At 40.1% G+C, this 13,341-nt stretch overlaps 1 protein-coding gene across 1 annotated transcript in view; it reads left to right on the top strand.

Annotated features, from left to right (window-relative positions):
* Positions 1–9,894, top strand: part of LOC140728382 (uncharacterized) — a 257,199-nt gene extending 247,305 nt beyond the window's left edge. The window contains exons 52-54 of the mRNA XM_073047008.1: positions 2,271–2,461; positions 4,667–4,909; positions 7,972–9,894. Of these exons, the coding sequence (XP_072903109.1) occupies positions 2,271–2,461; positions 4,667–4,909; positions 7,972–8,118 (581 nt within the window). The 3' untranslated portion in view covers positions 8,119–9,894. The remainder of the gene's footprint in view (positions 1–2,270; positions 2,462–4,666; positions 4,910–7,971) is intronic.
* The last annotated feature ends 3,447 nt before the right edge of the window (positions 9,895–13,341 follow it).

A 13,341-nucleotide genomic window follows, 5' to 3' on the forward strand; every position in this document is an offset into this window, starting at 1 on the left:
CCGGCCAACCTGTCTCACCACTGTGCACTCCTTGTCCCTATCTGAGATTCTACCAGTGATTCTGGTGTCATAGGTGAATTTATAGATGCCCTTTGAGCTGTGCCTAGCCGCACAGCTTAACACAGTAGGCCAGACCCACATCCTTGAAGTGGACCTGTATTGATTGACAGAAGGGGGTGTGGGTAATGAATCTACGTGTTCTAACAAGACAGGTAAGCCCAATATTCCTCTGCAGCAGGAATGGAGGAGCAGGATTGTGATGGAGTATTATAGCTTTCAATCCATTGATGTAACTTAAGAGACTAAGGGTCCCATAACTTGGGAGCCTAAAAGGTTTCATTGGCAAAATAAATATTGGAGAGAAAATCCTCCTTGGCTGCAAGATCTGATCATATAAAAAGAATATCAACAACCAGTTGTACTCACTTCCAAACATTTGGTTCCAATGAAGGCAAATACATCATGTTGCCAGTGTTCTGGTCCCAGTCTAGAGCCAACAATGGAAAAGGAATTTCTGTTTCAAAGCTCGGTGTGATTGACCATTGATCAGTTAAGTCTTAAAGAATAAGGAACTTCCTATTTAACATGAACTGTACTAAACATTGGACATTTCTAAATTCTGTGAAACATTCAGAGACATTTCAAACTTAAAATTTAATGAATTGTTTTAAGCATTAGAGACCTACACATCCACAGAGAATAATAACAGGGTAAACCTCCCTTCCAAATTCTGCAAATTAATTAATTTTAAATGAGTAATCATTTAGAAACCACATTATGGTTTAGAACAAGTGGGGCAATCTGTTGGTTTCTTGCTTTTACTTGCATGAACCATCATTACAAATTTTAGTCAATCATTCAGGAACCGCAAGTCCTTGATCGAATCAGTAAAGGGATTGGAGTTCTGGGATACCCTCCCCCAAAGCAAAAAGAGGAACAAATTAAAGTTACCGAAAGTGTCAGATAACATTGATGCTTGAATCAGCTGAGAGAGAGAGAGAGAGAGAGACTGACTGACTAGATAACAGGTACAATGTTCTACCATTTATGACCGAGGAAACGTTAGGTGAAAAGTGAATTGCAGGTCTAGTGTTAAATCCTAATGTTTCAAATATTACTCTTGGAATCAAGTTTTATCATTATTCATACCAGACATCTCACCCTGCAAAAACTCATTTCAGGGAGGTAGCACCACCACCCCTGCCCCCCAGCAACCCCATATCATCCCACCTCCCCAGGTTAACCTCTAAGGGTATATGTATACAGGACATTTGATTATGAAAGAACACAACAATTTATTTGCTCACACATTGAAACTATATATATATATATATATATGTGTGTGTGTGTGTGTGTGTGTGTGTGTGTGTGTGTGTATATATTCCTTGTTGACCTTGTTGAGAATTTGTTGGCCGTCTCAATGCTAATAGCTAAATGCTAATGCAAATAGCTTCTCTATTTCTTTTGTAGACTTTCCCTGTACCGTGTTGTGGCTTGCTTGGCAGATTTGAGCATTTTGCAAATCTACAGGGAGTTTGGCCTCATCACATAGGACATCAATAGAGTAGCTCCTTAGCAGCTAGCCAGCTAGTTTAAATAACATTAGCTATGCTAATGAACGAATGACACCTGTTAAACTCACCTCAACATGTCTTTTACAGTTATTTAACCCACCATAGGCAATAGAAAAGTTTCTGTTGCAAACAGTGCAGCAAGCAACACTGTCATTATTTTTGACCCCTATTAGGCCGGAGTACACTTTAGTGTAGTCTGGGGTGAAGTATATTTTATATTTTCTTCTTCTGGAACACTTTGTCATGGCACTGCAGGACACTAAACTGAATGGTGGACAATGAAAGTGAGAGAGAGGTCGACTGCAAAGCCCGCCCACAGAGAAAACTGATAGGTCTACTTAGCACAAAGAGAGACCAATCAGGATGCTCTCTCTGTCACTCTCTCGCTATGTCTGTCACTTGCTCTCTCGGTCTGTCTGTCTCTCCCTCTCGCTCGCTCGCTCTCAAAAAGATCGATGTCCGCGATATTGTGTATAATTTGTGGGCATCAGGGAGCCGTTATCAGTATGCGGGAGACTCCCGGAACTTATGGGAGAGGTGGGATGTCTGTCATACAGTGTATTCGGTAAGATAGTGAGAAGAGCCGAGGGACTTCTATTTTCACACCAGAACACAGGGAAAGTGCATTTTTTTACCATTAGCTTGTACTGTATATGGTTACTTTGGTGTACTTTAATAACTGATTTTATTTTATAGGCAAGTACTGGATTGATCCAAACCAGGGATGTGTTGAGGACGCTATTGAAGTATACTGCAACATGGAAACTGGAGAGACGTGTATATTTGCTGACCCATCTGAAATCCCACGCAAGTCCTGGTGGAGCACAAGGAATAGTGATAACAATAGACATTTATGGTTTGGTGACTCTATGAACGGTGGATTACAAGTGAGTTGCAAGGATAGGAATTGTACTATCCATTATGTGCAAACTGCACTCTATTTGTGGTTAAAATCAGGAGAAGTTTCCAAGCAAGATGTTTTTAATTTGAGTTGGAAGCACTCAGGATCATCATAGACTGGAGTTACAGTAAAGTTGTCATATCTGAATTCTGTGCATAACAATGCAGTTTTCCCCTAAGTAATAAGGTATACAGTATCTCTTTGGAATCTTTTGGTTGGGTGGGGGCAGTGTGTTTGATGACCCCTAAGAGGCAACAGTAGTAACAGCCTGAGAGACTGTGGAGTACAAGTATATTGTTCCCCGAGAGTGGTGTCACAGCCAGACAGGGTGGTGAAGATGGTGTTCAGCAAGCTGGCCTTCATCAGTCATGGTAATAAGTACAGGATTTGAGACACTATGATGCACTTATATAAGACCTTACCAATAACATTCTGCACAGTTCCTGTTAGAAGAAAGATATCACTAAGCTGGGAAAAGGGCAAAGGAAATTAAAAAGGATGTTGCCAGCACTTAAGGTCCTGAGTTAGAACACGTGGCTGAGCAGACTAGGGCTTGATTTCTGAGAGCATAGGGGTTTAAGAAATACTATGCAGAATCAAGTCATTCGACTCTCCGGCAAAATCTTAGGCAGTCCAAAGATGAAGCAAACACTCCTCATTTATCACAACTCAGACAGCATGTTAGTTGAAACGGTGTTCAAGGGGCAGTGCTCAGCTTAAGACACTTGACTCAAATCTGTCCCTGAGTTCAACTTCTCCCTGAGATCATATGGGCTTCCCTGGGCCTCTAGTTCTCTTCCATATTCTCGAGGTGTGTTGGTGGGTAATTGTTGTCAATTGGCTCAGGTGCATGTGGTGGCAGGAGAATCAGGGAAATCTGGTGAGCATATGGGAGAATATATTTGAATGGGAAAAGTGGAGTAGGACTGATGGGGAATGCTTTGCGAACTGGTGTGTACTTGATTGACTAAATAATACCTTCCACTGTGGTCATAAATTTAGAATTATTTATTGCTAGTATCATACAACAGTTAAAAAGTCATTGAAAGTAAAAATGAAAAAGATTTTTGAAAGTTAAGCTTGGATTAGCTAAATAGTATACAAACATCAATCCTGATGAATGGGGGGGGGGGGGGGGGAATAAATTCTGTTTGATGGTGAACATGTGAAATGGCCATAGTCTTGTAATGTTTGCTGATGACCAGTAGATGGTGATATGGCATCATGTAAAATTTATGAATTGCATTAAGCAGATTATCATCACCATCTATTGGTAAGAAAACAATACTGCAGTGTGAACAGAAGCTTTTTAATCCCTTTATACTGCATGTAAAGACATTCCTTTTCAATTGATTTGCCTAATTAAAGCCACAATAAATCAGAATCATAACTAGTTAAATGTAGAAAGGTTGATCAATACTTTTCCAGATTACAGGACTGGGCAGAACCAGTAACACTTATTAAAATCATAGAGGTCACAAATTCAGTCACCATTATTTGGCCGTGTATGTTTAATTTGCAACCCGGGGAGTCCGTTAGCTGAGCTCCATCTTCCGAAGAAACCCATGCAAATCTGATGGAGAGTCAGCTTTCAGATCTTCCACCAGGTTACACCTAATGTTAGGTCTGTGGCCCCATTGATTTCAACGAGGATTGTAAAGCTGTGGGCAAGGCAGCAAAGGGGAAAGTAACATTCTCTCTAAAAATGAATTTTAAAACAAGCAAAACAAAAAATACTGCCTTTAACACTTTAAAATAAAATATTAAGATGGCAGTTAAACATTTAGGAATCCTGAAATCTTTGATGGTCAGCTGAGATGGGAGGAATGTTTTTCATTACTTTGTTCCTCCACCCCCAACCACCCTCAGATCCCCCCGCGCACGCGCACACACACACACTACTCCCCACCCCCTCCCCCAAATATGGATACTTTGAACCAGAAGGACAACTTATCCCCATCCAGTAAGATTGGAGAAGTGATGACCATTGGTAGATATTGTCAATTGTAGACCTGTGTCAATAAAGTCTAGGCTACAGGTCTCCAATTGGTTCTGACTGCCTTTTAAATTGTTCTACACAGATCAATGTGAGACAAGCTATTGATCCAGCAAATCTGCCAGCATCCGTTTCTAATGATTGTGGAAATGAAACTTCACAGCCTTACTGTTCAAATTGTTTTTGTCTCAACAGTTCAGTTATGGGGACAAGATGCATTCTCCAAATACTGTAATGATTCAGACAACATTCCTCCGTCTCCTGTCGAAAGAAGCTTCCCAAAATATTACCTACCATTGTAAAAACAGCATTGCTTACATGGATGACCAAACTGGCACGCTTAGGAAAGCATTGATTCTGAAGAGTGCCAATGACATTGAGATCAAAGCAGAAGGAAATAACAGATTTAAATATACAGTGCTGGAAGATGGCTGCACTGTAAGTATTAATCAATAACTTGCTTACCATGAACAAAGTGCTCCCTAATACAAAGGAACCATGGGTACTGGGAGTACTCAGTAGGTCTGGCAGTATTTCTGGAAGAAGATTATCAATCCAAAAGGTTAATTGTTTTCCTCTGCCCAGGTACTGCCTGGACATTTGTTTCTTCATTCCAGATTTCCACCAGCCACAGAATTGTGCCTTTGAAATTATGTGACAAAATGGAATGCAAAGCAAAACAAAACAATAGTCTTAAAGGGAGAATGTGTAGGGAATTTGAATAGGAATTATGAAATCTCTCTTTAAAATTTGTGTTGTGTTGAGCTCAGAAAAAGTGTAATCTTTCAATCGAAAAGATAGGTGCTGTTTCTGAACCAGGCTAGAACAGTAGTCAGAATGGAATAGTGACAGAGAATTAAAGTGACAGTTGACCATGAACTTGTAGATATGTGTCCAAACTGAATGGAAGGCCAGGAAAACAGTTAACATCTTTGAGAAAATGGTACGTTGGGTGAGCGCTAAGTATAATATATTTTTCTGGGATTGCTTCTTCAAGAGCTTAACTATTTATTTAATGTTCTGGTCTTATTATACAAAGAATATACAAGCAGGAAAAAAAATCACAAATATGATTTTAGAAATGTGAGAGTATGCACACCAAAAAAATGATGAACAGACTCGGCAACACACACAAGATGCTGGAGGAACTCAGCAAGTCAAGCAGCATCTACGGAAAGGAATTAGTAAACATTTCAGGCTGAGACCCTTCATAAGAACTTGTGGCAGTAGTGGAGGCTAATAAGTTGGAATAGGAATGAGAAGTTGAATTAAAATGGGTGGCTACCAGGAGATCCTGCCTTTTGCAGCAAATGGAGTGAAGGTGCTCAACAAAGTTGTTCTCCAATCTATCACTGAGTCTCACAAATGTAGAAGAGGCTATACTGGTAGCATTGGATACAATAGATGATCCTAACAGACTTACAGGTGAAGTGTCACCTCACTTGGAATGACTGTCTGGGGCTCTGAATGGTGGTAAGGGAGGAGGTGAATGTACTTGTTATGCTTGCAGGGTTAAGTACCAGCAGAGAGATCAGTGGGAAGAGACAAGGGGGTCACGTAGAGAGTAATCCCTATAGTAAGTGAAGAGTGGGGGGTGGGGGGAGGGATAGATGCCCTTAGTCATAGGATCCTGTTGGATATGGTAGAAGATATGGAGAATTATGTGCTGGATACAGAGGCTCATGAAGGGATAGGTAAGGACAAGAGTAAGATTTCCAGCATCTGCAGAATCTCTTGTATTCATGATGAATAGACGGGCTCTCTTTTGTTTTAACTAAAACGAAGAGAAGTTAAAATCTTGCCAAACCCTTTAAAATAATTGACTGAATGTTTACAGAGAACATTTCCACCAGAGTTTAGAAGCTAATGAGCAGAGAACGCAGAAGAAACCTCCTTATGAAAGAGTTGTGAGAAGGTCGACCTGATTGCCATAGAGAGGGTGGGATTGAAGGATGGCCGTGCTAGATTTAGTGGAGGAATGATGTGAGAGGACATGAGGGGAGCTATGACGCTAGCATGATAAGGCTCTTTTCTCAGTCACATAATCACTAGCCTGTTTCAACATGTGTAGATAATAAAGAGAACAGGCTTCTGTCAAATCAGAAAGGAGAGATGGAGAGAGGTAACATAAGGAATGGATGGCAACCGGTAGTGGGGAGGGAAAGAGAGTCAAAATAGGGAGAAGCATTAGAAGGGAAGAAGGGCAGGAAGGAGGCATGAAGCACAAGAGAAGTTGGAAGGGAGATGGAAAGGAATGGAGGCAAAGGGTAAGAAAAGATAAACAAAAGGAATAGAGAGATAGAAGACAGAGAAGGGTGGTATGGTGGAACGAAGTGAATGAGCAAGATGGTATGGGGAGTGTAATCCCTCTTTCCTCCTTCAGCAGTATTTTAAATTCATGTAAAAATCCACAACAAATTAAACAATCTAAAGCTTTACATTTAAGTTGTGGCAATGCCTTTCTTGACTCATCAGGTGTGCTCCTCCATTCCGAGTTATGGTGTCAGAGTTGTACAACAGTGAAACGGCACCTCAGCCCACCAGGTCAAAGCCAACCTTTTTGTCCGTGTACATTCATCCTGATAGGACCTGCTATGCGCTGCTTATTTAAGAGTCTGTCTCAATATCCCCAGAATCTTATTCCACCACTTCCACCATGTGGTAGATATCATCCATTCTACATAGAAAATAGAAACTTTCTCCTCTGATTACTTTTAAAACTATTACTTCTCATTTTAAAGCATTGACTTCTTGTCTTTGATTACCATTGGTCAAAAAACAACTCTGGCTATCTACTCTGTCTCTATCTCTCATAATGTTGTATGCCTCTATCTGGTCACCAGTCATCCTCCATTGCTCCAGGGAAAACAGATCAAATCTATCCAAACTCTCCTCGTAATTGGCACGTTCCAATCCAGGCATCTGGTGAATCTCCTCTGAAGTCTCTCCTGTGCAACCATATCCTTGCCAGAACTGCACTCAAAACACTAAATGTGGATCAACCACTGCTTTGTGAAGTTGCAACATGGCATACCATCTTTTATAATCAATGCCCCAATATTTGAAGGCATACATACCATGTGCTTGTGGGGGGTGGGAGGATAGTCACAACTTTGCACCCTGCTGGTGCACTCTCCCAAATTCATAGTGGGAAAATGGCTAGCAAGTAGCTTGAGGAATGTCTGGGCTCACAATCACCCACACAACTGTAGAAATCCCAAATCTTAAATTAAGAGGCAAAGTGCAACCTCCAGTCTATTGTCAAAATATTAAATGAACATGACTATGTAAAGTATAGGCTCATAATAATAATAATAAATAACATTGGTGGCCAGAGAAATCATAACTAAACAGTATTGAGTCCAAACACTACAAAAAACTGATCATCTGTAATTTGAGGGTGAACGTGTGTAAATACTGTCTGTTACTCAGGTGAACATTGATGCAGAGTTATGTGGCAATGGTTCATGTGCAATCTTCATGTGTCTTTTTTTTTGCAGAGACACACTGGCAGTTGGGGCAAGACGGTCTTTGAATATCGAACACAGAACACAGCACGACTTCCCATTGTGGATATTGCACCCTTGGATATTGGAGGTTCTGATCAGGAATTTGGCTTTGAAATTGGCCCCGTTTGTTTCTTGTAAAATAAAAAGGACATAGAGATCTTGAAGACATTCCTGGACTCTTGAATTAATGGCTGATCAAATCAGCACTGTATATATAAATAATTAGAATTTTCCAACCCTTCACAACAATTATTTATTGTTCATATGAACCCGTTGATAAAAGTAAAATGTGATTTAAAAACTGTAGAAATTACTGGACAGTTTTTAAGTACAATAATAATTATTGGCTCTTTTGTAACAGGAATGGGAACAGTTAAGATTTTCACTCTTAAAACTTAAAAGTATTAAACATATAGACTGAGATTTTCACATTGGGAAATGTTCCACACAATACTTGTTGGGGATGAGACATTAAGCCTGGTTTAGAGAACCCACATCTTCATATCCCAGGCTTCCCCAAACCATGCTTCCCGTCAACACTGTTCTCCACAGAGAGAGCAAAACCAATCTTCCTATCTATTCATTTATAGTTTACTTTAATATCAAGTTTTCCTACCACAATTACAACTTGTAGTTAAGCAAAACCCAAGTTTAAGCTACCTCATCTCTGTCAGAAGCTAGGATGTGTCGATGCTTGTCTGATTCATTTTTCTCCAAGGTGCTAAAATTTCCAGGGCTTCCATCTGTGTTTACGGAACCAGGAGACAGAGTAAAGAAATGATGGTGCTAGTTATTAAGATCCTATTTCCTTTAAGCTTTTGATGAAGTAGCTGTAGGCCCCATCACATTAATGCCACATTATTACTGTTGTGTCAACATTTCTTGAGTATGAATGGTGTTCCTTATCTTTCAGTAATAATTTCAGTTTAATTAGTAATAGAATGGTCTGCATGTCTTGAAAGTTAAAGCATGTAGGAAAATCCATTTTGCAATGTTTCTTTATCTCTTTAAAATGTTCTTTCATTCTCCAATAAAAAGGACCATTTTACAAGGAAACCGGAAACACCTATGGTTGAATTAATTGAATTCCCCCCCCCCCCCCACCCCCAGCCCATGGCTGTAAATTTGTAACTAACTGATCGTGGCAATAACAAAATGTCTAACACGCCCAAATGTTTCACTTTGAGCAGGAGTACCTGTCCTATGACAAAAAACCTGATGTACCTTTGTTCAAAGTTTCAAATGCAGTGGAAACTTTCAGTGATAAGAAATTGAAATAAATTATAGAATATGTACTTACATCAAGATTTGGATTCTTCCAGGAAATTATATCCATCCAGAAAATTATTTAAATGCTACTGGTTTTGTGTAATGAACCAAAAATTATATATGCATGATAATTAATGCTACCAGAAAAGCCATCTTTGTTCAGTTGAATGATCAACTGGCTATTTCAGGTTACAAAACACATAGTTGGCCATTCTTCTAATCAGATATTTTTCAGGGCTGCATTTCTTCATTGTTGTTTTTATTTCTCTACACTTTTGCAATACTATTTGCATCGTAGTAATTTTGCTTTCCTTTGGGTATACTTTTAAGTACCTCATTTAAGGCTAAATAGAATGTAACACAAGTGCTTTTGCAACATGTTATTTGAAACGGTTTTTGTGCCAAATTAATGAGATTAGATGGGAAATTAAATTTCCAGGTGGCTCATTTATTATATTTGTTTCCTTTTGGTGCAAAGAATCACTCCAGTTGGAGATGTGTACACAGCACTCTGCCTGTCATGCTTATGGAAGGACCCTCTGTTTTAACTTGCTGTAAGACCTATTTAATTATCTGAGCTTTTCTGAACCTTATCTTATGTAACAGTAAAAATGAATAGGAAAATTAAATGTTGAAGCAATTTTATACTGTTTAAGCTTTTCTTGTGTTTACTAATGTAGATATTAGTAAACACTCAACAGAACAAAAATCAAACTGTAATTTGGTTTAATTGAAGAAATCTGATTTACATGGGTTATTTGTCTGGCATGTTTAACTGGCAGATATTTTTACACTTGAAACATCCCGCAGAGGCTTAGGATAGAGGAAAATTCAGTAATCACAACTCTGTAATTCCTTCACATACACTGTAATTTACTGGTGACTAGGATTTCTGTTCTGCATTAAGTGGTATACACTGCATAGATAGTGCGAGAAGATGAATCAGATTGCCTACCATAATAATCCTTTAAACTAAGGTCAAGATGCATACTTTCATTGGCAGAAAATTGGAAGGTAATAAAATGGATGCTAATTGACTACTGATACTACTGAAAATTTGGATTAAGATACCATACAAAGTTGGTTAGGATCTCTATAATCTCAAATACGTTCTTGGACTGTCAACAAAAAAAGGATGACTAGGCACCTCAATCCTTCGTGGTCCCTTGCCTATCAATATATCATGGCTGATCTGCAGTACCTAGACAGTTCCCCATAGCCTGCAACTCCCTGATCTTTCAAAACTTTATTTACTTGCTCTCTAAGAACTTCACTTGACCAAGCCTACATAATACAAAAAGGGCAGAAAATTACTGACCTCTGTGAGAAGTTCCTACACGCCTCAGTTTCGAATGGTTGCTCACAAATTTGTGATATGGATTCCACTGTGCCTCCAGATGTATGACAATAGTATATACATTTCCAGATTCTACGTCCCCTCATGTGTTGGCGCATGGCCTAGTGGAAAAGGCATCGGTTTAGTAATCTGAAGCTCACTGGTTCAAGCCTCAGCTGAGGTAGCGTGTGGTGTCCTTGAGTAAGACACTTAACACCACATTGCTGTGTGACGTCACCGGTGCCAAGCTGCATGGGTCCTAGTGCCCTTCCCTTGGACAACATCGGTGGCATGGAGAGGGGAAGGCCTGCAGCTTGGGCAACTGCCAGTCTCCCATACAAACCTGCCCAGGCCTGTGCCCTGGAAACCTTCCAAGGTGCAAATCCGTGGTCTCACAAGACTAACAGATGGCAATAAGTCCCCTCATTCCCCATGTGGAAAATATAGAAACTTAGAAAACCTACAGCACAATACTGTGCCAAACATGTCCACACCTGAGAAATTACCTAGAGTTACCAATAGCCCTCTATTTTTCTGAGCTCCATATGCCTGTTCTAGAAGAAAAATCTGCCTCCACCACTGTTGCGGCAGCCCATTCCACACACTCACCACTCTGCGTAAAAAACTCACCCTTGACATCTCCTCTATACCTACTTCCAAGCACCTTAAAACTGTGCTAGCCATTTCAGCCCTGGGAAACAGATTGACATCTTTCCAGTCAGGTGCCCTCAAAATCTTAGGTTTCCAGAGGATCATTCCTCATTCTTCTAAACTACAAGGAATGTAGCTCTAATTTCCTTAACTGATGTGGATTGGACAACTCCTTCATCCAGGAATTAGTCTAGTGAATATTCTTTAGCCTGTCTCTATTAGCAGTTCTGTATATCCTTTTTAAATAAGGGTATCAAAACTATATATTATTTCAAATTTGGACTCTACCCTGCACAGTTATATCTAAACTTACCAATTTCTGAACTCCAGTCTTTTACATTGAAGGTAAATGTGCCATCTGCCCTCCCAAACACCTAGTGTCCTACCTGCTAACTCCTTGCAAATTGTGCACGAGAATCCATCTCTAATTAACTATAAAAGCAAAAAAAAAAAATTGCTGGAAGAAGAACTCAGCAAGTGAGCAGCATCTGCAGAAAGAGAAGCAATTGAGGTAATGTGTCTTTGACCCATGGTCAGAATTTTAAGGAGGGAGATGCAAGTTAGTTTTTGGTAGGTAGGAGTGTCTGTGATAGGTTAAGTTGAAACATTTACCAGAACATAAAGCATCTTGGTTTGTGGAATAAGATGTTAATAACGACAAGATGGGAGATTTGTCCAGCAGACTAGATGTGCATGTAAGAAAAGAGAAAGAAAATTGGAAAATTCAGGCAAAACTAAGCAGGTCAAAACTGAACTGCAGAAAGAGAAATCATTCATGTTTTAGAAGGGAGACTCCAAGGTTTCAAAGGTACAGTTAATGTCAGAGAAATGTATACAATATACTTCCTGAAATTCTTTGTCTTAACAGCCATCCACAAAAACAGAGGAGTGCCCCAAAGAATGAATGACAGTTAAATGTTAGAACCACAAAGTCCCCCCCCCAGTTATCCCACCCACACATCAGCAGCAACAAAACAACAATCCCCCTCCCCCACTAGCAAAAAAAGCATTGGCGCTCCCCCATCGAGCACTCAAGCATGCAGCAAAGGATCAATAATGACACAGACTTGCAGTACGCCAAAGACTACTCGTTTACCCAAAATTTGACATACCACAGACTCTCTCTCTCCCCCTAATAAGGGAAAAAGAGGTGTCCCTGTTTCACAGCAAAAGGAGAGACATAAACAATTCTTTGTTTCACAATGTTAAAAGTCTGTTGTGTCACTTTTAAAGATCTCTGTGCTCAAAGAACTTGTGTCTCTGGGCATAGAATAGTACAGCACATTACAGGCCCTTCGGCCCACAATGTTGTGCCAAACCTCAAACCTACCTCCCATATAACAACCCCAACTTAAATTCCTCCGTATACCTGTCTAGTAGTCTTTTAAACTTCACTGGTGTATCTGCCTCCACCCAGGCAGTGCATTCCACGCACCAACCACTCTCTGAGTAAAAAAGCTTCCTCCAATATCCCCCTTGAACTTCCCTCCCTTTACCTTAAAGCCATGTCCTCTTGTACTGAGCAGTGGTGCCCTGGGGAAGAGGTGCTGGCTATCCACTCTATCTATTCCTCTTAACAGAATTGGGTGTGAATTGGGATGATGTTTTTGCAGGGAAATGTACTATGGACATGTGGTCGATGTTTAAGGATCTCTTGCAGGATGTTAGGTATAAATTTGTCCCAGTGAGGAAGATAAAGAATGGTAGGGTGAAGGAACCATGGGTGACAAGTGAAGTGGAAAATCTAGTCAGGTGGAAGAAGGCAGCATACATGAGGTTTAGGAAGCAAGGATCAGATGGGTCTATTGAGGAATATAGGCTAGTAAGAAAGGAGCTTAAGAAGGGGCTGAGAAGAGCAAGTAGGGGGCATGAGAAGGCCTTGGTGAGTAGGGTAAAGGAAAACCCCAAGGCATTCTTCTATTATGTGAAGAACAAAAGGATGACAGGAGTGAAAGTAGGACCGATTAGAGATAAAAGTGGGAAGATGTGCCTGGAGGCTGTGGAAGTGAGCGAAGTCCTCACTTCTCTTCGGTATTCACCAATGAGAGGGAACTTGATGATGGTGAGGACAAAATGAGTGAGGTTGATGTTCTGGAGCATGTTGA

Source organism: Hemitrygon akajei, chromosome 5 (genome assembly GCF_048418815.1).
Source record: "Hemitrygon akajei chromosome 5, sHemAka1.3, whole genome shotgun sequence".
Taxonomy (NCBI): domain Eukaryota; kingdom Metazoa; phylum Chordata; class Chondrichthyes; order Myliobatiformes; family Dasyatidae; genus Hemitrygon; species Hemitrygon akajei.